The sequence below is a fragment of the Mytilus californianus genome, unplaced genomic scaffold (assembly GCF_021869535.1).
Source record: "Mytilus californianus isolate M0D057914Y unplaced genomic scaffold, xbMytCali1.0.p SCAF_22, whole genome shotgun sequence".
NCBI lineage: Eukaryota > Metazoa > Mollusca > Bivalvia > Mytilida > Mytilidae > Mytilus > Mytilus californianus.
The window spans coordinates 4,567,465-4,594,458 of NW_026262671.1; the positions used below are offsets into that span (position 1 = coordinate 4,567,465).

Below are 26,994 nucleotides of genomic sequence, written 5' to 3' on the forward strand. Positions count from 1 at the left end.
TTTTGTTGGTATTATACCATATCAAAGTTGTTAGTAAATTAACAAACATTCAGACTAAACAAAATGTTTATTAATATGATTTTAAATACAAAATTCAATTTCATAGAAAGACTTGCATATTCAAAATTCTGAATTTGGAAAAACTTTTTCAGATTTTGAACATACTGAACAACAGAAAATGAATCCTGCCAGGAAGGATCCTATAGCTGCCATGATACAAAAAATAAACGAGAAATGGATTGAAAAAGAGATCAGGAAAATATCTTCTGTTAGGGCTTCAAATCTTGTTGCATATAAAACTATTCCAGCAATGACACATACTCCTGTAGAAATAGATAGAACACAAAATTTAAAAATACCCTTAAAGATGAATACAATTTAATTGAACTTTTGGTCTCTTGTTCTTTCGATTAGAATAAACTATACTATTGTGTCCACGGCTACGCTAAACAACATACACGTATTTCAATAATTCCAATGTTCTATGTTAAATCTCATTTTATTGGCTAGTGTTGTGGCAACCAGAAAGTTTACACACGTATACATGGTATAAATCAGTTACTTGAACTCTTACACAGACGAAATAGTTCTGTAAGTGTCGGTGGATTATTCGAGTAGTTAACTTATCAATAAACTCCTTCGAAATAATTTTTTTACTATAAATGAAGAATATACAGTAAGAACGACTTCCATCTCATCGGAGGAAATAATGTCGAAAACAAAAGTCCTTACAGGTTTTTGTTACTGGTTTCACAAGTGTATAAGGAAGAGCGGTCATATCGTATGGTGTCAAACTATTCAATGTAATCATCTTGAGGGAGGCCAGATGGATTTTATTGTCTGACGGAATATTTATTTTCACCTATATAACTATTGCGAGTTGCGGTTATTACTTTCAATTGTGTACGCATGTATGAATAACCTGCATTTTGTTTGGTAAAATATTTATTTTCATTCTGTTTAGGGTGAGGTTATTTATTTTCAGTTCTTACCAGACCATATTATTCAATTTCAAAATCATCCTGCTCCCTTCCATCATCCTTCCTAACCCGATTATCAAATTGCTGTCCCCTTAATTGTGTTTTTGTTTTTGTGTTTTGAAAATATGACTTCACAAAAAATGAAAAACAGACTTAAAAAGATATTTAATTTTATTGTTTACTTGTTAACGTTTCGATTATTTGTATTACCTGCTAAAAAACAAGAGAACACCAGACAGAAAACCAGCCCAAGGTTGACGTTGAGATCACTTCTGCAGATGAGAGCCCCAGCACAAAGTACTGCTATAAACAAGAAAAGTGCACCTGCACACTCCGCAGAAACGATTGGTATCTGGAGATTATCGCCTATATAGTCTACAGAAAGAAAATAGACCATATTATGCATTAAAACAATTTTGAGTTTCTTCTAATGAAACGTCATTTTATAGAAATCTATGCATAATTTTCATTTGTGCCTTCGTAAAAGAGGGTATTGATGGGGTTTACAGAATAGAAAATAATGGGTAAAAAGTGCAGAATAATAGGCAAGAAAAAAAAACTAACTATAGACAAACGTAGACAAAAAAATAAATAAAAAAAAGAGATTAATGGGGTGCTGAAATATCATAGAGAATAGAGAAAACGAGTAAAAAAATAAAGAATAGAAAAAGTTAAAGAATAAAGAAATGAACTTCAAGGACCCCCATCCAGACCATCATAAAATATCTCAAGGACCCCCATCCAGACCCTCATAAAATATCTCAAGGACCCCCATCCAGACCATCATAAAATATCTCAAATGTTTGTTACGTCCACAAAAATTAAGACTCTTGTGCATTTGTAATGACCTTTTTCTGTTGAAATATGCATTTATCCTTTGATTGAGTTAAGCTATTTCAGTTGATATTTTATAGTGTGTCTTTCTATGTTGTGATGTTACACTATTGTTTCAGAAAAAGGGTGAAGGTTTGGTACCATTAAAACGTTTAAACCCGCTGCATTTGTTTGCACCTGTCCTAAGTCAGGAATCTGATGTTCAGTAGTTGTCGTTTGTTGATGTGGTTCATAAGTGTTTCTCGTTTCTCGTTTTTTTTATAGATTAGACCGTTGGCTTTCCCGTTTGAATGGTTTTACACTAGTAATTTTTTGGAGCCCTTTATAGCTTACTTTTCGGTGTGAGCCAAGGCTCCGTGTTGAAGACCGTACTGTGACCTATAATGGTTTACTTTTATAAATTTTGACTTGGATGGAGAGTTGTCTCATTGGCACTCATACCACATCTTCTTATATCTATTTAATTGGAAAACATTATTATCATTATTATTTAACAGTGATTGATTGATTGATTATACGTCTTCAACGCCCTTTTCAGCACTTTTGGTTACATCGTGGCGGCCTGTTGATATTGGTGGAGGTAGCCGGAGAACCCGGGGAGAACCATCGCCCTTCGGCAGGAAGTCTGGCAATCATAGTCAACTAAAATAGTTGAACATACCTGCCACGAGCGGGTTTCGAACTTACAACCTCAGTGTTGACAGGCTAGTGATAATTGTAGATGAAATTCTTTTTTCTCTTTATATATTTATTAAATCAATTTATTATTTACAACAATTCTACATATTGTAGCATAAAACAAGTCCTTAAACTACCAAACTACTGCATTTCGCTCGTAGCGCTCAAAATCACAAGCATACTTATCCTAGACCAACTAAATATCATAAAACATAGTATACAGATACTAATGTATTCGCCATTATTTTCATTAATGTTTATTTCAAAATTCAACAATGTTCAATTGTTGCGGTTGGATTCCATTCATGAAAACGCATTTAGCGAAATCAAAGTTGTTTTGCAAAACAAACATGAAAATATAGTTTTCAAAAAATATACAGCGAATGTCTATGTTTGTAAAAATGAACTACTTAGACCACTTGGCCATCGAGGCCCCTATTGACCAATGTAATGTTGTTGTAGTATCAGACTGATAAAGCATACCATCCGGGCATTCAAGTTAAAAGATATCGGTCAAACGGCTCGATCAGTGGTATCGTGGTAAATTGCTAGTCCTGAATGTCGGCTTTTTGTGGTCTGACCTTCGGTCAACTCAAATTAAAAACTTTAAAATTGATATTCGCCTCCTTTTTGTAAAGAGCGTGGTTGGTTAGAAGTATTGTGTCCGGAAATGGTCACATGTCTCCATGTAGACTGTTGCCTTGTGATGAAGCACTTTCAAAATCTTGCCATGTGTGTCAGCTTAGTACAAAGCAGGACAAAGGTCGTCTTTAAATCACATCAGCTTTTACTCGTCCTGAATATGCAAGCAATATTTTACTGTTGACGCTAAGCAGTCTTAAATCAATCAATCATGAATCTAATCTAATTTGCATAAAAAAGTCTCTAAAATATATATTAAGTGATATTCTTACCACAATCAAAAGTGTCTCCTAGCTGCGTTTCAACTGATGTACAATATATCCACAATCCTAAATAATATTTGATGTCGGTGTTATTAGTTCCAAAATGAATAAAATTCCAAAAATGACTTCCAACACCACCTAGCTGTAGTATCAAAGATTGTAAAACGAGAACAAATCCGACTACTGCTAAGGTTTTCGTGTTACAGCACCCTCCCATGGTAATAAATCTAATCCTCAATGTCCTTGTCTGGACTATTTAGTCTTTTGACAATCGTGATTTGTAGTTATGAAATGAATGTTATGTATATGTTTTGTATTTATGTCATACTTAAAAAATCAATTATATTGAAACAGATCATAAATTTTCAAAAGATGTACTTTTTCGTTTTCTATATTGGATGAATCAAATTTGTTTTGGCAATTAAGTTATAAATATTATGAAAAATATACTTATCCAAAAATTTTAATGTAATGTATTTTGGGATAATGAGACCTAAATTTTAGAACTTTTATATCTGATTTAGATAGAATGTAAAAACTAAATCAACACCAAAAACATTTTTCTGCTTTCAACATTATTCAAAAACGTTTCGTATGATTGCAGCCTGTGACGATAATATGCCAATATTAAAAACTAAAATATTAATATATATATATATATATATATATATACAAAATTAAAATGAATATTGGAAGATGATCAAAACACTTTAAGTAAACCCCCACTTTTAGATGAAAAAAAAATATCATATATATATTTCCTTGTTAAAAAGCATATATCAGAAAAGGCGATGTGGTGTTTATGTCTACGAGACAGCAACTCAACGACACAAAAGAGACATCAAACTGTCAACATAAGGGTTCAAGTATATACAATATGTCAAGTTCTAAATCACCCCGAGTCTAGATAAGTTGTGAATAAATCTAAGAATAGAATAGAATATAATAGAATAGTGTTTTATTGCTAATCACAGCGCCCAAAGTTGAGCTGGATAATTACATTAAATTTATATACAATGAAAACAATGATTCTTTAAAACAATCGGGAGGAAAAACAGTCAAAATCAAACTATTCAGTTAAAACTAGCAATAGATAATCAATTCTCGAATATCTAAGAGGGTGTGGATGGGGGTTTACAGAATATTGAATAATGGTCAAAAAATATACAGAATAGAGAAAAATGGACCAAAAAGATATAATAGAGAATAATGAGGTGCTAAAATATAAAGAATAGAGAATAATGGACAAAAATTATAAGTAATAGAGACAAATGGCCTAAACAGTTAAAGAATACAGAAATGAAGGACCCCCATCCAGACCCTCTAACATGAATAGACCGTCAAAGATCTGTCATCAACACCAAATTATCTACACGGCAAAAATAAAATCAGCAAACTAAAAAAATCCCACTCAGACAACCACTGACGAGATCCCAGTGGCAGTCCAAATTTAACCGCCCATAATCTCGGTCGGCCTATCTTGTTTAACGTACCTATTTTATTAATTGATGAACCGCCTCGGTGGTCTCGTGGTAGCGTGTTCGCCTCGAATGCGGGAGTTCGTGAGTTCGAACTCCGGTAGGGTCAAATCAAAGACTTTAAAATTGGTATTTGCTGCTTCTCCGCTAAGCACGCGGAATTAAGGAGTACGAGCAAAGACTGATCGTCTTGGAGTCAGACTAATGTGTCCGGGTAAGGTGGCATGTCTTCCTACGGAAAATTGAATGATGCGCTACATAGCAGTACCGAAAGCAGACCAAGACGGAGCAACAATGTTAATTTTAGATTCTGCAAATACTGAACATCATTCAAAGACATATCATAATCAATCTGAAACATTGATAGGCCATGCAGAAAGGGAGACAATTCATATTCATACACAACAAGGGTTAGGAACTACATGTATACCACATGGTGTTGAAACTGTGACTAAACATCAGGGTCAAGAAACTGCAGGTGTACAGCAAGTTCTTGAATCTGCAGGTGTACAGCAAGTCTCTGAATCTGCATGTATACAATATTGCTTTGAAATACATTTAATGCAGAAAAAGATAGACCAAGAAGGTTTTGAACAACAGTAAGTAACATATTCTACAATTACAGTCTGTCAGAATGAAATTTGTTGATAATGATATTTAATGGCAAAATTGGTTGTAAATAATTTAATGGTTAAAATGCAGTTATTGCAGTCAAGGTCAATAATCAAGATCATGTCAATAATTTATCAGGATAACGATGTTTTCTCATGTAGTATATGATTACACCTTACATGCCTTAATGGAGGTATAGTTATCTTCATTATACTGAATACTTTTTTGTATTAATTTAATATAGGGTGCCCGTGTCCCACATCCCACTTACTCCCTTGTATGAAAAAAAAAAATTAAAAAAAAAAATTTTCAAGTACATTTTATTATTCTAGCTCGGCGTTTTGCAATGGGATTCCCAATTTAAAAATGACGATCCATCTGCCACTGAATATTCTCCAAATTTAAAAAAATTACAATAGGGAAAAAAAGAATAGAAAAGATTGAAATTTACATAAAATGTGTCAGGCACTTGTCTTATGTGTCTTATTATTTAATTTCAGGAAATAGAATAAAAAAAAACATTGTAAGGGAAATATTGTTTACCCTAATCCTCTCTGTCTATCCATCCTGCTTACAAATATTACATGACTTATCTTGTGAACTCCGCTAGATCTTTTAAACAAAGGAAGTGCTTTGGTTATTAAATACTACATGTGTGCATGTTATCAGGATTTTGCTTCTTTTTTTTTAATTTCACACAAGTGACAGGATCTTGACCTTTGTCATTTTTGGATATCATAGTATACAAGTAGGCTACATGGTTTGTCAGACTAATTCCTCCTACAGTTTTCAAGCCAGAATCTTTATATAATTGTCAAGCAATTGTCTCATAATTTTGATTTAAAAATAGGAGTGGCAGATAATTCTTTTTTTTTTTCTTCTCTTGAATTGAACAGAAACTTGCAAAGATAAATCATTTAGATAGCAGATTACTGTTAATATGAAAATAAGAAGATGTCCCACAGTGGTATGATTGCCAATGAGACAACTCTTCAACTAGAGACCAAATGAAGTACAAGTAGACAACTGTAAGTCACTGTACGGCCTTCAACAATGAGCAAAACCCATACCACATAGTAAGCTATAAAAGGCCCCAAAGGACAAACGAGAAAACTAACTGCATGATTTATGTACAAAACAATAAACGAAAAACAAATATGATATACAGCAACAAATGACAACCACTGAATTACAGGCTCATGACTTGGGACAGGTACATACAGAATGTGGTGGGGTTAAACATTTTTGCTGGCATCGAACCCTCCCTCTAACCCAGGACAGTGGTGTAACAGTACATCATAAGAATAAACTATAAAAATCAGCTAAAAAGGGCTTTACTCATCAGATCGATACAAAGCAGAAAAACAACTAACAAAAACACAAACCAGTAATTAACATTTGTAAGTTGAATTCCTGAACAAATTGTACTAGTTCAGGAGTATTTCTTGACATGTTGTATTGATATCTAGATGTATTATTTTTTATTTTACTTTATTGAGTTCTTATAGATGTTTACCTTTGTCATGTTTGTCTCTTTTTACTTATTCATTTCTTAAACAAGTGTAATGCTTTTTAGCTCACCGGGCCCAAAGGGCCCCATGTGAGCTTATGCCATCATTTGGCATCCGTCGTCTGTTGTCTTCGTAAACTATTTCAAGAATCTTCTCCTCTGAAACTACTGGGCCAAATACCTTCAAAATTTAACTGAATGTTCCTTAGGGTATTTAGTTTATAAATTGTATCCGAAGTTTTGATCCATCAACAAACATGGCCGCCATGGCTAAAAATAGAACATATGGGACAAAAGCAGTTTTTGGCTTATATCTCTAAAACTACAGCAGTTAGTGCAAAAGTGAGAGGGAGTAATAGTGATAAATTGGTAATGATCTATCTGTTATGAAATTTTCAGACAAGTTCGACAACCTATTGTTGGGTTACTATTGGAAAGAGTTTATTTTTATTAAATTTACTGTTTTTGGTTATTTTCTTTAATATTATAATTGATAGAGAGAAAGTATAAATGGCAATAAATGTTCCGCTAAATAAGATCTACAAATAAGTCAACATGATCAAATTAGTCAATTGACCCGTTAAGGAGTAATTGCCCTTAAAACGGTTTTTTTTTTACATTTTTTGTGAAAGTCGAATTACTTTTTCAAAAATCTTCTTCTCTAAAACTACTTGGCCAAATACTTAAAAACTTTAATTGAATGTTCCTTAGGGTATCTAGTTTATAGATTTTATTCAGGGGTTTGATCCATTCAAAAACATGACGGCAGTTTCTAAAAATAGAACATAGGGGTCAAATGAAGTTTTTGGCTTTCATCTCAAAAACTAAAGCAGTAAGAGCAAAACTGACATAGGTGAAAGTGTTAAACAGGTTAAGATCTACCTGTCAAGTAATCTTCAGACCCAAAGGACAACTTCTTGTTTGGTTACTGTCCAGAAATAGTTAATTTTTAGGACATTTTACAGTTTTTGGTTATGTATTATTAATATTATTATAGAAAGAGAGAGAAAGTGTAAATGACAAAATTGTTCAGCAAAGTAAGATCTACAAATAAGTCAAATGCCTGTTCATTTATGTTTGGGAGTTTAGTCACGTTGACGTCCATTTTCACTGAACTATTATACATTTTTTAAGGGCCAGCTGAAGCCCACCTCTGGGTGCGGGATTTTCTTGCTGTGTTGAAGACCCATGGATGGCCTTTGGCTGTTTTCTGCTCTTTGGTTGGGTTGTTGTCTCTTTGACACATTCCCCGTTTCCATTCTCTATTTTATCAAATCTTGTAAATTGATTTGGAAAAGACAAATCAACTTAACAAACAAAAACTGAGGGAATCCAATGAACACCAAAATGAGTGAGACCTGGTAAGTTGAAAGGATAATTGCCTCTTGCTATGCATGCATCACCCTCTATGCAAATTCACACAAAGTCAAAATGTCCCAATCAGTAAATTTACAAATCGGATAACTATACTGGAATCTGAAGATCTAAGACAGTGAAAACATGTCGCTAGTGAGTTGAGACACTGACACATCGCATTTGTCAACCAGTTCATGATGTTGACCATTTCAAGTTTTCTCATGTTATAAATCAGGATACAAACTGGATAATGCAGTGATTATCTCAATTTCTCTCCTTTGTAAAAGTCATTTTCTGTTGACATAGAGTTATTTCCCTTTGTGGCAATATTGTAGGACAATATCAACAAAATTCAATCATACTTCAATCAGATTCAACATTCTTATGATAAATACTGATCACTACTTCTGAATCATTTCTCTGGTGCAGAAACATTGGTAACAGTAATGTTATTTAAACCACAATCTTTTAAGGATCGTGTATCATACTTGCTTCTACACGATGTACAACATAAATTAGATTTGTTTTGTTAATATGAAAATCAACCAGATTTCCCTCGAACATATCAGCCAAGTAAAATAACTCCCAACTTCAATTTCTTCAATGGAAAGCTTTTATAATCCCATTGAAAGTTGTATTACGTCATTTAAAATTGTGCACTTTTTTACTCATTCTCAGCTTACTCGGTACTGGCATGACAATTTGGATATTGTTTTATTCAAATTTGCTATTATCAGATGCGCATTACTACAAAAAAATGTCCAAAACCTAATACAAACGTTTAAGAGCAGATGAAAAAAAAGGGTATCATTTTGTTGTCCAGTTATGGATATATAAATATGTACGCTGCCATGTCCTTTCGGACCCTAGGCCGTATTATAATAACTTGTGATGTAGCCTTTTTTGCGAGTTTATAATTAGCAATCATCAATCAATCAATGATGTGTAAGAACGCCAACCTCTTTGCCTTTGAGAAAAAAAATCCTTGCAACATCTCTTTCTGGAGGCCTGTTCAGGTTCAGCTAGCTATAAAGGAAAACTGATCAAATATACCAGGCTTATAAATTTGATACACCAGGTGCGCATTTCTTCTACACAAGACTAATCAGTGGCCCTCGAATTAAAACAGTTTGAAGGCCAAATTTAATACCAAGTTGAAAAGCACTAGAAACTGAAAATTCAGAAAAGGTATGCCAAATATGGCCAAAGCAATTTATATCTCGGGGGAGAAAAAACCTTAAAATTGTGAGTAATTCAACATTTCATAAACAGTAAATTTAAAGAAAAAGGACATATCAATGATATGTTATACCAACACAAAAGTGCAGACTATAAATGATGGTCTGGATGGGGTTTACAGGATAAAGAATAAAAGCCAAAGGACATAAAGGTTAAAGAAAATGGGCCAAAACAATAAAGAATAGAGATTAATGGGGTTCTAAAATATAAATAATAGAGAATAGGCAAAATTTACAGAGAAAAACCCCCCTACCTGACCTTCATAAACCAGGTTTAACGCACCATTTTCTTCATAAAACGCCTGAACCGAGTTTAGGAATATTACAAATGTGAAACTGTTCTAGTCGGTTTGTTGGTTGATAAAGTCGAGTGTAAGGTTTTCAGTTTTAATGGACTTCCCAATCTTTTGGATTGACCTTGGATTTCAGTAATTTTGTAACATGTCTTGCTTTCAAGTACATGTCATACTACAGTTTACATGTTATAGTCAAAGTGACATCACCGAATACACATATTAACTTACTTGTCATGACTGACAATAGTCACAATATGTGATATGAAATCGATTATTATTAACTTCCAGGGATCAATCTTCGGTTTTTGTGTATTGTTTTGTGGACAGTTGTCTTTTTTATCAGTTTCCTTTTTAGCCATTGCACTGTCTTTTTATCATTTTTCTTTTTGGCCATGGTACTGTCTTTTTATCATTTTTCTTTTTAGCCATGGTACTTTTTATGACTTATGGTTGTGTTATTGACCCATTAGTATCTTCTCTATCCTTTATATATGAACAGATCTTATGTATGTATTTCTTATTTATTATCATATTGCATATGCATAAAATATTTGCCATTCGAGATTTAGAAAACATAAGAAACCTGTATGTAGTGTAATCTAGTCTTGACATTATTATTGAGTTCTCTCCCTTATATCTATGTTTTGTTATAAGCTTCAATCAGGCCGTATATTTAAAAGGGTCATATCAAGCAGCTGTGGGTTTTTTGTTATGCAACAAAGGTGCATTAATGATATCTAGGTAAAGGAAAAATGTTCACACGTTGATAATTTTTATTACAAAACTCATTATAAAATGTGTAATACTATACATGACAAATATACAATAACAATTATACTATGAAAAAAATAACTTGTTTGAGAACCTCAATGATAATATGTTCTTTAATATAATGGTGATAATATGTAATTTACATTTTTGATGGTGTCCTATATGAGGGGAGACCTTTAAACAAGTAATTATCTTTATCTAAATCTGAGCATACAGCACAAACCTTTTAAATTTGAATCTTTAGAATAAATAAAAATATCTCAAAACTAAACTAAAAGGAAAGTCATTGCTTTATATCAGTCATATTTATTTTTTTAAATTTAAGCATAAAGCAGGCAGATGCTATTGTCTTTTGAATTGTTTCCCATTTATAGCTCACAATATAATATCGGGTTCCATACGGTGACCTATATATTTACTTCAAGCCATGTTATTTGATCTCAGTGAATAGTTTTCTAAATTAACAATCACACCACATCTATCTGGCTATTTAAAATAAATATGAAAAAAATTACACATATCATTTCTTTTCAAATATTGAATTAAGCCATTGCCAAGGCATTGAGTAAATAATCTTTTGATTAGGAAGAGGAAATTAGAACTTTATTCAACTATTATTGCAGTGCAAAAGACAATGACAATAGAGTTGCATAATCTGTTTTTAGTTGTAATTAAAAATTATATGTTAGAGACAAAGGATCTGAACAAACTGTACTGAAGATACAACAATATTCTCAAAATTGGAAACATATGCAAATTATGTGAAAAAAATCCAAATTCAGAGCCTTTTGATGATCCATTATCATGTGAAGGTACATAGACTAAAAGACTACAATACATTTACCTACATTTACAAATATACAGAACGAATTTCTACTTTAAACATTCTGAAGATCCTGTATAACAAATTATCTAATATCCCAGCTAATCATGCAATTTGATTGGTTACCTTGATGGGGTTATGAACCCTTATACCCTTTGAACATAAATGAAGATCAGATTGGTAATTGATGCTGAATAAATATGAGCTGCGTCAGATAGAAATTGACCTTATGTAAGTGCACATAAAGACTTTGATTGATTTTGGAACATTCAAATACGAAATCAAAAATTAATTTTGTTCTGTTTTGTAGGGTTATCATAACAACTCAATTTTCAAAGAGTTACACACTTTACATATATATTTTTTTCAACCCGAAATATGATATTCATTTGCATGAGGTAGATTTCTATCGGACGCAGCTCATATAATATTCAACATAGAAATAAATACCCACAAAATTATCAAATTTTTCTAGAGTGACAGATTTATAAGTTAATGAATCAGTTCACCGATTGTGTGTTAAAAGTAACAATAACCATGCTAGCTGGCTCTCTAACAATGGATATCTTATTGAACTTTCAACAAAATTAAAAACAAAAACAACTAGAGGCTCTCAAGAGCCTGTGTCGTTCACCTGACTTTACTTTGGTTTTAGAAATCATGTAAAGATAGATAAAAATCATAACAGATACCCAAATAATAATTGAGGCTAAATTTGGTTTAATATTGGTCCCGTTATTTAATCAAATATCCTGGTGGCCATCTTGAACCGTAAATCAGCAACAAAGTAGCAACACTTAGTCAGCACCTCATAAGGAACATTCATGCCATGTTTGGTTTCATTCCATTCAGTGGCACTCTTGCAGAAGACATTTGTATGTATTTCCAATATGGTCCTATGTTAAACTAGTTTAAGTCCCCCACTGGCGGCCATCTTGGATGATGGACCGACTGCAAAGTAACAACACTTGCTCAGCACCTCATAAGGAACATTCATGCCATGTTTGGTTTCATTCCATTCAGTGGTTCTCTAGAAGAAGTTGAAAAGTGATGAGAAAAGCTGGGCCAGGTGAGCTAAAAAGATTAATATAGTGTAATAGAGTTGAATATATAAAAGATAAACTGTTGGCACAGAGATATGTCTCACCTGTCGGCATAACATTCTGAAAGAGATAATCTGATGGACAGCGTCATCGCTTATTAATTAAAAGTAGCTGGACCATGAACTAGTGGACAGAGCCTTGAAATGGTCAACAAACTGAGATGTACAGACAGTGGTGTAACTTTATAGAAAATATTGTAAGTAGTTCCTATCAAACTAGCTGAAGCAGAAAACTTAGCATTGGAAATTGATAATAATTGAAAGTCACAGAACCATGACATACAGAAGCAGGGAGACGAAAAAGTCATCAAACTGATATGTACTGATAATAATGCAACTTTATAGAAAATATCATTGATCTATCAAAAGTAGTTCCTATCAAACTGACTTAAGCAGACAACTTAACATTGAAAATTGCTAATTAATTCAAAGTCATTTGACCATGACGTAGGGGGCAGGGCATCAAAATAGTCGTCAAACTGATAGTAATGCAACTATAAAGGGAGTATCATTGATCTATCAAAAGTAGTTCCTATCAAACTAACTTAAGCAGACAACTTAACATTGAAAATTGCTAATTAATTCAAAGTCATTTGACCATGACGTAGGGGGCAGGGCATCAAAATAGTCGTCAAACTGATAGTAATGCAACTATAAAGGGAGTATCATTGATCTATCAAAAGTAGTTCCTATCAAACTGACTTAAGCAGACAACTTAACATTGAAAATTGCTAATTAATTCAAAGTCATTTGACCATGACGTAGGGGGCAGGGCATCAAAATAGTCGTCAAACTGATAGTAATGCAACTATAAAGGGAGTATCATTGATCTATCACAAGAAGTTCCTATCAAACTAACTTAAACAGAAAACTTAACATTGAAAATTGCTAATTAATTCAAAGTCACTGGACTATGGACTAAGGGAGAGGCAAGACAAAAACACCGGATATGATTGAAAAAAAAATTGAATTTAAAAGTAGTTAATGTTACATTGGCCAAGATGTATTGTTCTTATCTAAAAGAACCACAAAAAATTACTACACTGCAAAGAAATTGTCCCTACCAAGTGTGATATAAGATGTGTGATTAAAGTTCAAAATCTTTAGAGTTAATATACATCTTAAAATAATGAGTCTTGATTCAACTTGATATTTTTCACCTCGGTTATTGTCTATCTTTTACTTTTTCATCAGATTACATAGTTGTTCTAAATATATTTAATTATAAATGGTGCCTATTTCAAGATATTGGACATTTTTTTGACATCTTTTGCTGACTGTGATGTTCTGTTTTTTTCTTAGATTTCTTGCTAATTGCTCCTTTATCTTTATCTCTCTCTTCTTCAAAGCATCTAAGGGTATTGAGATCTACATTATCAAGAATTTCCTGTAAACAATATGCTCCTCTCCCAATGTTTACTAGTGCCTGTACAAGGACCCTTATTGTAGGTTTTACTGTTCGGTCTTCTCTCCATTTGATCAAGACTTCCCTATTCTGAGCTTCTAAGTCTCTTGGAATATTGGTCTGAATATTTTCTAGGTCTGCAATTGAGAGTCCAACTTCAGTACCAAGTTGAAAGTATACCTGACCAATTCTTGATGATAATGCATCTAAAACCTCATCTGTTGGAATACAATCTAGATATTCCAAAGGAATGTCTGGAAAATAAGAATTAATAAAAAAAGTAGTTTTGAAATATTGTCTGTCGGATACATTTTGAAAACATGAGGCTACGAAAAACCTGCATTGTTCACCTTAAAATCTAAACGATTACGACAAAGTTTCAACTCTTTCTGTTAATTGTTTCAAATATATACTTTTATATTTCAAAATAGTAGCAACAAAGATGAAACTGGGGATATCTCTTATAGCGAGTTGATATTTTGATTCCAATCATATTTGACCATTAAAGAGATCAGCGACTCCTGTCATAAAAAAATTAGAAGTAAAAACACTCCGAAAAGGAGTAGTCTGACAATTTCCTCAATATTTAAAGACTTAACTGTAGATCTTGTTTTGCTGATCATTTTTGCTTATTTAAGTTTCTATCTATTTATTACATTTTTGAAGAAATAAGGCAAAAAAGCAAACAATTGGTAAAAATCTCCAAAGGGCAATAACTTTAATAACGAGTCGACTGACAATTTCAACAATGTAGAGTTATTAGTAGAACTTGTCTTGCTGGTCATTTTTGTTATTTAAAATTTCTCTCTATCTATTATAGCTTTCACGATACATGTAATAGGCAACTAGCGGCTCTAAAGAGCCTGTGTCGCTCACCTTGGTCTATGTGCATTATTCAACAAAGGACACTCTCCAACATTGTAGATGAGAACATAATTCATGACAAAAATCTCTGTTTTGTTGATCTTATATTGCTGATCATTTAGTCTGTTTAGTTTCTCTCTATCTTCTTTTGTGTTTGCTCAAAACATAATAGAGGATAAAAAAAATCCTCATTTAAGGGCAATCACTCCTATCAAGAGTGACAGTCTACTAAATATACTGGTCATTTTGACTTGTTAGTAGATCTTGCTTTGCTAATCATTTTTGTGTTTTAAAGTGTCTATTTATCTAATATAGTTTGTATCATAATCCAAAACGCATAAAAAAAATGGTAAAAATCATCATTAAAGGACAATTATCCAATAAGGAATCGTTGGATAATTTCCTCCATATTTTTGTACTTGTAGATCTTGTCTTTCTGATTATTTACGTTTGTTTCTATATAATTATAATTTTTAAGAAATAAGGCAAAATGCAAAAAAATGGTAAAAATCGTTATCAAAGGGCAATAACTCTTATAAGGAGTCGACTGATGATTTCGACCCTGTAGACTTATTTGTAGAACTTGTCTTGCTGATCATTTCTGCTTTTAAAAGTTTCCCTTTTTCTATTATAGTTTTCAGGATAAGTCATCGGACACATTTTTGAAACTAGATACCCTAATGATGATTGTGGCTAAGTTTGGTTAAATTTGGCCCAGTAGTTTCAGAGAAGATTTTAGTAAAAGTAAACAGACGACAAAGACGACGGAGGCCTAGTAATGAAATAAGCTTACCTGGCCCTATGGGCTATGGGCCAGGTGACCTAAAAATGAAAAGAAAATGGTAAAATTTATCATTAAGGGCAATAACTCCTATAAGATTCGCCTGACAGTTTTGAGTACATGTACAATTGCCTGAATTGGTAACTCAACATTCTGAACCTTTCTATTCCTTTCAGATTTTCTATTATTATAACAGTTTTCAAATAAATGGAAAATGTGTCCCCATGGACACAGATGATGCCCCCACGTGAATACAACATTATAAAGGGACATAACTCAAAAACAATAAAAGTGACGCTACCCAAATTTGTACTAGATCTGAGTTTTGTGATAATAAGTATTGTGTATAGGTTTCATAATGTTTAGTTGGGGCTAACTTAAGTTACAGAATGGAATCTAAAAATTTTGCCTTTTTTTTTCCATTTATAAAAGGGCATAACTTGAGAATGGTTAAAGTGACCCCACCAAAATTCAAAATTGATCTGTGTTTTGTCGTAATAAGCATTGTGTACAAGTTTCATAACATTTGGTAGAGGCAAACTTAAGTTTGAGAACGGAAAATGAAAATTTTGTAATTTTTTCATTTATAAAAGGGCATGACTCTAGAACGGTTAGTGACGCTACCAAAATTTAAACTTGATCTGTGGTAATGAGCATTGTGTATAAGTTTCATAACATTTGGTTGAGGAAAACTTTAGAGAACGGAAACTAAAAATTTTGGAATTTTTCCATTAATAAAGGGGCATAACTCTAGAATGATTAAAGTGACACCACCAAAATTCAAACTTGATCTGTATTTTGTGGTAATAAGCATTGTGTATAAGTTTCATAACATTTGGTTTAGACAAACTCAAGTTAGAGAACAGAAACCAATTTTGGGACGTACAGATATACGTACAGACGGACAAGGGTAAAACTTAATGCCCCTATCGCTACAGCGGGGGCATAAAAATAGACAAAACTTGCCTTTAACCCCTATGTTTTATTTATAGCTATGTCAGCCATATTGGTTACCCAGTACATACTTGTTTACCATTCAACAGATGCTAATTACCCAGTACATACCTAATCATCATGCAACAAATCCTAATTACCCAGTACATACCTGTTTACCATTCAACAGATCCTAATTACCCAGTACATACCTGTTTACCATTAAACAGATCCTAATTACCCTGTACATACCTGTTTACCATTCAACAGATGCTAATTACCCAGTACATACCTATTCATCATGCAACAAATCCTAATTACCCTGTACATACCTGTTTACCACTCAACAGATCCTAATTACCCTGTACATACCTGTTTACCACTCAACAAATGCTAAATTTCCAGTGATACAATTCTCAATTTGTAAAAAGTTAACAATTATAGGTCAAAGTACGGCCTTCACTACAGAGCCTTGGCTCACGTCAAACAGTGTACATACCTGTTAACATTTCAACAGATCCTAATAACCCAGTACATACACATTTACCATTCAACAGATCCTAATTACGCAGTACAATCCTGTTTACCATACAGCAGATCCTAATTAACAATGCTAATTACCCAGTTCATACCTGTTTTCCATTCAACAAATCCTAATAACCCAGTACATACCTGTTTAGGTTCAACAGATACTAATTACCCATTACAAACCTGTTTACCATTCAACAGACCCCAAATACCCAGTACTTACCTGTTTACCATTCAACAGATCCTAATTACCAAGTACTTACCTGTTTACCATTCAACAGATCCTAATTACCCAATACATACCTGGTAACCATTCAGCACATCCCAATTACCTAGTACATACCTGTTTCTGCTATTTTGACTCTTCTTACCTGCAAAAATAATTAATACTGAGTGAGATCAAAAGTGCATCAGGACAGTTAAAGTAGGGGTCATGTTATCCTGCTCTACAAAACATGTACTCAGGTTTTGGTCACATTAAGTTTATAAAGAAGGCATTTTCCTAAAACACCTATTTAATTAATAATAAACTTTTTACACAGAGATATGGCCTGCCTGTCAACATAAAATTCACAAATACCTATTTAACTTATAACAAGCATTCTGAGAGTATTGCATGGCAATATATAGTCCCCTACCGGTTAAAAATTCATTGTACTGAAACAAAATGCTAACTTGATCTATAACTTGTCATGATGTAAACTTTATATAAAATAACAAATCAATATCTTCAAGTATGACGGAAAAAATTGTGGAAAACTGATTATTTGCACGAATTTTCAAAGTCCAAGGACCATAACTCTGCAAAATAATCATCTGAACCGAACAAAATTGAACCTTGATTTGTAACTTATAATGATTAAAACTATATACCAAATATCAAATCAATATCTTCAAGCATAAGAGAAAACTAGAGGCTCTCAAGAGCCTGTGTCGCTCACCTGACTCTACTTTGGTTTTAGAAATCATTTAAAGATACTGTGGATTCATTTATTTTCGTGGGTATCAATTTTCGTGGATAGAGAAAAAAAGACGTTTCGTGGTATACGTAAATTCGTGGATCGCTGATTACCAAAAAAAAAAAAATCAGATACGTAATTCTTGGATTTCTTTTTGACGATATACTAGAAGTGTTAGGAAAGTCAATACGATTTTGACGCTGATGTTAAATACCAATACCACTACAGGCTATAGTGGGGACCATCATAAACTATCATCACTATACACTCTGCTATCTAAATTGGACAGTATATAGTGCTGGGTGAATTGGTCCAAATGGGTCCATCCGTCCGTTCTTTTGTCTATCTGTTCATTCATTGCTTCAAACCCAGATAGTAATAGACAATACGAATCACATATGGCTCATGAAAAGTGGTTTTGTTGAACATTGAAACGATGCGCAGCAAGACAACCTTCTTCCAAGAATTGGCAACAACTTGGAATTGGATTTCCCTCCAAACTGTGTTAATTTATGTGATAAGATTTATGCGAACCTTCCACCAATTGTGTCGCCATATAGGAGACACAAAATAAGACAAAACCGAAAAAGGAAAAAAGAAAATGCAAAAAACTAAACAGAAGAATTTCAGAATGTCAAGTTTATGTTGAATGTTTAAAAACATTTAGGGTTGTCGGAACTTTGTGGAGACATCCAAGACACGAATCAAGTTAAATTGTTGAATTTTGTGCTGGACTTGTGGAGAGGCAAACTGAGTTATATCACTTTTAAACATATTCTACTCATATCATTTAATGTATATATTTCGACTTGTGGCCGTAAAAATCTGTCATTCCCATTCTTGACCCTTTAGCTTACATATGTTTTTTTAAAGTTTTGTTTTGCACTCCTAAATCAAACAAATACAAATGAATGTATGAAGATCTACGAGAGGCCAATGCACATCTTAAAATTTGGAGTCGACGTTAACCGTTCGCTTCATATTGTATCAAACACACCACAAAGCTAAACTATACTACGCCGGGATACTTTTCAATGCAATTGCATTTTGAGAAAGTCCACTTAAATCTTCTATCGGTATTGGTATTTAACATCAGCGCAGTATTTAAATCCCTTTCCTAACACGTCTTATAAACAGTCATATAAGTAAAAGGTGTGAAAATAAATGTTCCTGTCATCAACAGTATTACCTACGGGCAATATCCCCGTACTTAATCCTATTGATTTTTAATCACCAGTAAACCAAACTATGACACGGTAATTAAAAACTTGCAGTTATTTTCCATGAACAGTTTTAATCAATTTTAAAAAGTAAATTATCACTGATATTCGATATATTTATTATTAATTTAATCAAAATACTTGTATCTTCTTTCAATAAAAACATGTGTTATGTTACAATGTTTATCGCTAGTCAACACTATACTAGAACTGTAAACATAAGCGGAAAAATAAACATCCAACTCCATACACATTTCTCGGGATTATTCTTCGTTGAATTCTTAAATTCGTGGTTCGCTGTGACCCACGAAAATTGGTATACCACGAATAAAAATGAATCCACAGTAAATAAAAATCATAACAGATACCCAAATAATGATTGAGGACAAATTTGGTTTAATATTGGTCCCGTTATTTAATAAAATATCCTGGTGGCCATCTTAAACAGTAAATCGGCAACAAAGTAGCAACACTTGGTCAGCACCTCATAAGGAACATTCATGCCATGTTTGGTTTCATTCCATTAAGTGGTTCTCTAAAAGAAGACATTTGTATGTATTTCCAATTGGGTCCTATGTTAAACTTAGAGCCCCGCTGGGGGCCATTTTTTATGATGGATTGGCTGCAAAGTAACAACACTTGGTCAACACCTCATAAGGAACATTCATGCCATGATTGGTTCCATTCCATTCAGTGGTTCTCTAAAAGAAGACATTTGTATGTATTTCCCATAGGGTCCTATGTTAAACTAAGTCCCCCGCTGGCGGTAATCTTGGATAATGGATCGGCTACAAAGTAACAACATTTGGTCAGCACCTCATAAGGAACATTCATGCCATGTTTGGTTCCATTCCATTCAGTGGTACTCTAAAAGAAGACATTTGTATGTATTTCCCATAGGGTCCTATGTTAAACTAAGTCACCCATTTGTGGCATTCTTGGGTGATGGATTGGCTGCAAAGTATCAACACTTGGTCAACACCTCATAAGGAACATTCATGCCATGTTTGGTTTCATTCCATTCAGTGGTTCTCTAAAAGAAGACATTTGTATGTATTTCCCATAGGGTCCTATGTTAAACTAGGTCCCCCGCTGGCGGCCATCTTGGATGATGGACCAACTGCAAAGTAACAACACTTGGTCAGCACTTCATAAGGAACATTCATGCCATGTTTTATTCTTTCCATTCAGTGGTTCTCTGAAAGAAGACATTTGTATGTATTTCCCATAGGGTCCTCCTATGTTAAACTAAGGCCCTCTGCTGGCGGCCATCTTGGATGATGGATCGGCTACAAAGTAACAACACTTGGTTAGCACCTCATAAGCAACACCCATGCCATGTTTGGTTTCATTCCATTCAGTGGTTCTATAGAAGAAGTTCAAAATGTAAAAAGTTAATGACGATAACGACGGACGACGATGGATGACGAACGCCAAGTGATGAGAAAAGCTCACTTGGCCCTTTGGGCCAGGTGAGCTAAAAAGTGCGGAAAACTGATTACTTGCAAAAATTTTTGAAGTCCAAGGACCATAACTCTGCACAAAATCATCAGACCAAAACAAAATTCAAACTTTATCTGTAACTGGTCATGATAAAACTATATACCAAATATCAAATCAATATCTTCAAGCATGAAGAAAAAAAGTTTGAAAAACTGATCTGCCTGACTGATGGATGGACGGAGTGCAAACCTAAAGTCCCCTTCAACTTTGTCGGTAGGGGACTAAAAATTACAGTGGAATACATATATTCCCCTTTTCCCACATCCATTGAGGGAAATGAAAATAACCTTAACCTTCAATAGAACACAGGTTAAGATAAGTTTTTGTCCTAGGGTACTCTCTCAGAAAGTAACAAAATTAACATTGAAGTTTATTTCACTACTTATTAATTACAAAGATAGTTTTGTATAGTCAAGTTCTCAATGAAAAAAAAAACAAAAAAAAACTAACCACCAAAAAACAATACAGACTGAGTCGTTCACCTGGATCCATGTGTATTTTCAACCATGCCCACTCTGCAAGACTAGACTAAATAATTTATCACTTAGATTTCTTTTTTTTTTTAATTTTAGATGATCATTTCTTCTGTTTTCAGTTTAACCCTATAGCTATCTACTAGAGTTGTTGCCCAAAATACAAAATAAATCTTATTCAATGGCAATAACTTTTATACAAAGTGGACTTATTGTCTTATTTGTAGATGATTATTCCTGCTGGATATGTTTGTCTTATTTGTAGATCTATTCCTGATGGATATGTTTGCTATCTGAAGTTACCTATAATTTGTTTTCAAGATGAGAAGCAAACATGTCAACAACTGATAAAAATAGTTATTATTGGGTCATAACTAGTCTACTATCAGGAGACAAATGAAAATTTCGATCATCTTGACGTTTATGTAGATCTTGTCTTGCCCATTCGAAATTTCTCTCTATTTTTTATGGTTTTCAAGATAAAATGCAACAAAATACTGTCAGAGTGACAGCAACGTGGATATTTAACATTGATTTTTGTCCTGGCATTTTTCAATATCCCAAGGACCATAACTCCTGAACAGTAAAAGTGAAAATCACCAATAGTGCACTTGACCTCCATTTTGTAACATCAGTAACAACATATTAAAATTTGAAAAGCTTTGGTTGAACGGTTCATGAGTGAAAGCACGGACATAACTGGATACACCATTTTTCATCTTTCAAGAACCATAACTCCTGAACTGTGAAAGTGAAAATCGTCAATATCGAAGTTGACCTCCATTTTGTCATCAGTAACAATATATTAAAATTTGAAAGGTTTGGTAGAACGGTTCATGAATTACAGCACGGACACAACTGGAAACACATTTTTCAATCTTTCAAGAACCTTAACTCCTGAACGGTGAAAGTGAAAATCGTCAATATTGATCTTGACCTCCATTGTGTCATCAGTAACAACATTAAAATTTGAAAAGCTTTGGATGAACCGTAAATGCAATGATACTGTTTGGCAGCCCAGTACGGATGACCGCTCAACCGCCTGCCGTACATCCCCAAATTAATAACCGATTTTTCCTTCGCAAATCCGGTTAAAAATAAAAAGAATTAGTAATTCAAATTCAATACCTCCTACACAGAGACTTCTGACAGTTTTGGTGTAAATAGAAAGTAGAAATTAAATATTCTTAATTTTTTGTTCAGTCAGATTTTCTTTTTCTAAAGTGGTTTTCAAGATCTTTACAATAGGACATGGGGTTGTCAACTAAAACCAAAGTTTTTTACCTTGACCTTTGACATAGGAAGTTGTACATAAATTATGACACACCCTCTGGTGTTGGTTAATATACATGTCAAGTATAAACTTTGAAATCATAACGGTTCTCAAGATATAGAGCAGACACTATCTTTACTATAGGACATGGGGTTGTCAACTAAAACCAAAGTTTTTGACCTTGACCTTTGACATAGGAAGCTGTACATCCATTATGACACACCCTCTGGTGTTTGTTAATATAGATGTCAAGTATAAACTTTGAAATCATAACGGTTCTCAAGATATAGAGCGGACACGATCTTTACCATAGGACATGGGGTTGTCAACTAAAACCAAAGTTTTTGACCTTGACCTTTGACCTAGGAAGTTGTACATACATTATGACACACACTCTGGTGTTGGTTAATATACATGTCAAGTATAAACTTTGAAATCATAACGGTTCTAAAGATATAGAGCGGACACAATCTTTACCATAGGACATGGGGTTGTCAACTAAAACCAAAGTTTTTGACCTTGACCTTTGACCTAGGAAGTTGTACATACATTATGAGACACCCTCTGGTGTTGGTTAGTATACATGTCAAGTATAAACTTTGAAATCATAACGGTTCTCCAGATATAGAGCGGTTTGTTAAGGACAGACGGACAGACTGATCACTATAGGGCATCTGCCATTCGGCGGGGCCCTAATTATATACCAATGTATTAGGTATAAAGTAATTCCATTTTTATGAATAATGTATGATATGATAACCAATGTTTTTAACTTGCAGCTGATGACCAATAGGGATAATATATTATTCTTATATTTCAGATATATATTGCTATTTTTATACCCCTTTATGCACCAAGAAATACTTCATAAAGTATGTCAATGAGCTCATTGACTATATGAAAGTTGGACTTGTCAATATCAGTGAACTTCTGAGAACTTCCTGATATGGACAATCTAAACTTGACCATTCCAAAAGAACATGTATATATAGTAATGTTTTATTTACAGGAATCAGTTATTCAATTGTTTTCACAATAGATTGTAATGTTTTATTGACAGAAATCAGTATTTTAATTGTTGCCTCATGATATGTGTATAATATTTTGGATTTTTTTTTTCATGATACATTTTGTATTTTAACTGAAGATTGCAGGAGCAATATTGGCGACGAGGGGAAGGGTATAACCAGTATATTTTAGATGCTAAATATCTTTAACTTATACTGAAGTATTAGAATCATTAGAATTCCACATTTTAACATGCTGGCATCTAGAATATACTGGTTATAGTACCATAAAAATAAGACGAAGGTCAGATTTACTGTGGGAAAATAAAATCATGAAACTGTCAAAATCAAAAGGAGCTTTCTTACGTCAAATTAAATGTTGTGCTAAAATTTCATCAGAATAAGTTAAAGCAAATTTGACCTATTTTACTATGTGTCGACATACAAATGCACAAATGGACGGACTAGCAGACTTCAATATACCAAATATGTGCAGTCTTAGATGAGAGTAAAAAAGTTACTCCACAAAAAACTATGGAGTTTTTAAAATGAAAATAAGGTAAAGGACAAGAAGACATATTCCAGACAGAAACTTCAGAACATTAGGCATGTGTATGCAGGATATGAAGTATCCAGGTCTTATACCTTCTTATACATACCGCCTCATTGAAAGAGCTGATGCTCACTTCACTGGAAAGGCATCACTATGCCTTTCATTCTGCGACATTTGTATAAAGTGAGACAAAAAAGAAAACAAGGAAATCTTAAGACAAATTTTTACAAAACTGACAGACATCTATATAGTATTCAAGTCAATTAGTTCTAAGTTCAGGGGTTCAAATTAACATTTGGTACTGGAAGGTCCAGGACCTTTGACAATCCAAACTGAAAGGTCCACAACCTAAATCCCAGGTCCTACTTTTACAGGAAAAATTTCATAACGCAATAAGATACAAAATTAATGAGCTTTTGGAGTGAGGTTAGTTTGTTTCATCATATTTGAACTGCATGTGATGTTTCGTTTCTCATATAATGCCTAAATGGGCTATCCAGCGAATAAACAGTTTACAACCTACAATATTGAAGTACTGCTTACACATCAACACCATTTTTGCACTGGATTTCAAGAATAAATTCATAGTCACTGAAGAGTTTCCCTTTTTTGCAATACTGTATGCAGTGTTGAAAAGAACCTTATATCTATTTAACTGATCAGGCTAACATTCTGCTTGAGAATACATTGTCCAAGTTTAGTGTCTGACAATTAATCTTTAGGGGACGACCATTTGATATTCTGGTAGGGGCCAGGAGGATTTGTTTTAGATTGGTTATTTATTTTTTATCTATTTTCTGCACTGTTGAAGCATGATTTTTTATTTTCATTAAAACAAGGAACTGATTATTTATTTTCACAATTATATTTATAATATTTGAAAACCCACAATTTTTAATTTTTTTTTTTATTCCTAAATAGATAATAAATGTATAGTCAAACCATTATGTACCATTTAATCAGAATTAATCATCATCCTGTGGAAGTGAATTTTCTGAATTCCCAACTGCATTTATTGCATACGTACAAGGTATTAAAGTTGGGCTGTAACTAAGCCTCTTTTAAAAGTAATGTCAAACATATTTGCCGAGCGGAGCGAATAAAAAAAAATCGTCTAAGGCTTTGGGGGCCGCTGAAGGCCCCAAGAAGATATAGAAAAATGATGCAAAATCATGCATTCTGCGCGTTTCCCAGATCCTTTCTTAATCTGAAATGCAAGTTCTGGGGTTAATTATTTTTTCGACAATATTTTGGTCTCAAAGCAAAATATATAGATGCAGTGTAAGACTTTTAGTTTTTAGGGACAACATCAAAAGACCAATATGTAGGATAAAGCAAAAAGTGTAATTCACAAACTTAAGTATGTGGCTGCTTTTTTTTTAAGTGTTTTGGCTTGCAGAAAATCTTTTTAATATACCTGTCAATTATGTGTTTTTTTTCTCTTTTTGTTTCTTGCAAGGCATTCGAAGTAAAAACAATTTAATATGAAGACAAGCTTTTGTTTTTGAAATTTCTTACCTGAGGCATTTGCCTCGATTTAGTTACAGCCCTCTTATGAAAGTGAGGTAAATGTTCCTGAGTTAATATACCTCTAGTTAATTGAAACCCATTTTCAGACATTTCAAGTACATTAATATTTATACATTGTATTATAAAAGATTTGGGAAGTTTTTCCCGAAAAAAATATGTAAAAAGATGAATTTTGGAAGAATCTGGTGCCATTTCATACTTTAGAATAGCATTTATAAAATGGCTTAAAAGACCTGCCAAGTTATTTATTTTCAATACATTGTAGGTCAGGTCAATTTATTTTCAAACTACCACAGAACAAACCATTCATTTTTGTTATTATCAAGGCTGAGTTATTTATTTTCAAAATCCTCCTGCCCCCCCCCCCCCCCCCCCCTCCCAGAATATCAAATGGTCGTCCCCTTAGTCATAATTAGACATAAAATTTGGGTCACTTTCATGGATCCACTGCTCTAAACAAGATAAATGCTGGGGTGTCACTTAGTATATTTTTTTTGGGTCTATTTTAAGGTTCATCTATACACTTCAACAAAAATGGCTGTGTTTACACCATGAAATTTTCTCTGAATGCAGACAAAACTGTGTAATTCTAATAGTTTTAAATCCTGGCAGCACCTAGATATATACAAGTTGTATTCATTTTGTGTTTTAAAAAGAAAAATACTTTTGTGCATTTTGCTAAACATTTTCTTTCCTTGCCACAGGTGGTGTAAAAATAAACAAAGTCATGTGAAATCTTTAAGATTGTCCCCCTCGGGTAATGATTGTATTGTATCATATTGATTGATATGGACAATAGAGGGACAATAGAAATCTACTCACAACAAAGGTGATTTAAATAGTGTAAATGAGTGGACTGTATCAAAGAAAACGCAGGTGTTTGTTTATTTCACCATCTTCTGTGGCAAGGAAAGAAAATGTTCATCAAAATCCATAAAGTGTTTTAACTTTTTAGAACATAAATTGGATGTAACATTAATTTATCTAGGTGCTGCCAGGCATTCAAACTTTTTACATTACACAGTTTTGTCTTTACTCAGAGAAAATTTCATGGTGTAAACACAGCCATTTTTGTTAAAGTGTATAGATGAACCTTAAGATTTTGTGTTCCCCTTACAAGTGCACTTTCTTTTTCTGAATGGCAGGGGAACTTCTGGCAGTATGTGCATGACATTAGACCAGTTGATTCATCAAAATATAGCCACGGTCGATCGATTTTCCTGTGGGGCTTAAATGTCCGTTCCTGTTTTTCACGATCGCATTTTTGGTCTTTAGTGAGATCTTCATTTGATTTCTTTTGAAGACGTTGAAGACACAGGCACTTCAAGTCTTGTTTCTATCCATGGAAAGGTTGAATATCCTTCTATATTTATGGATAGTCG

General features: G+C 33.4%; 1 protein-coding gene and 1 long non-coding RNA gene across 5 annotated transcripts in view; both read right to left on the reverse strand.

The window, feature by feature from the left end:
• Window positions 1-10,646: 10,646 nt before the first annotated feature.
• LOC127732147 (uncharacterized) overlaps window positions 10,647-26,994 on the reverse strand; it is an 85,182-nt gene continuing 68,834 nt past the window's right edge. For all 4 annotated transcript variants that reach the window (XM_052241219.1, XM_052241218.1, XM_052241216.1 and 1 more), the window contains 2 exons: window positions 17,438-17,465; window positions 10,647-14,242 (listed from right to left, as the gene is read on the reverse strand). In XM_052241219.1, the coding sequence (XP_052097179.1) occupies window positions 13,824-14,242; window positions 17,438-17,465 (447 nt within the window). In that variant the 3' untranslated portion in view covers window positions 10,647-13,823. The remainder of the gene's footprint in view (window positions 14,243-17,437; window positions 17,466-26,994) is intronic.
• On the reverse strand, window positions 16,705-17,366 carry LOC127732154 (uncharacterized). The gene is made up of 3 exons (XR_007996085.1): window positions 17,318-17,366; window positions 16,819-16,858; window positions 16,705-16,778 (listed from the first exon to the last, which is right to left on the reverse strand). It is a non-coding gene; the product is annotated as an uncharacterized LOC127732154 (long non-coding RNA).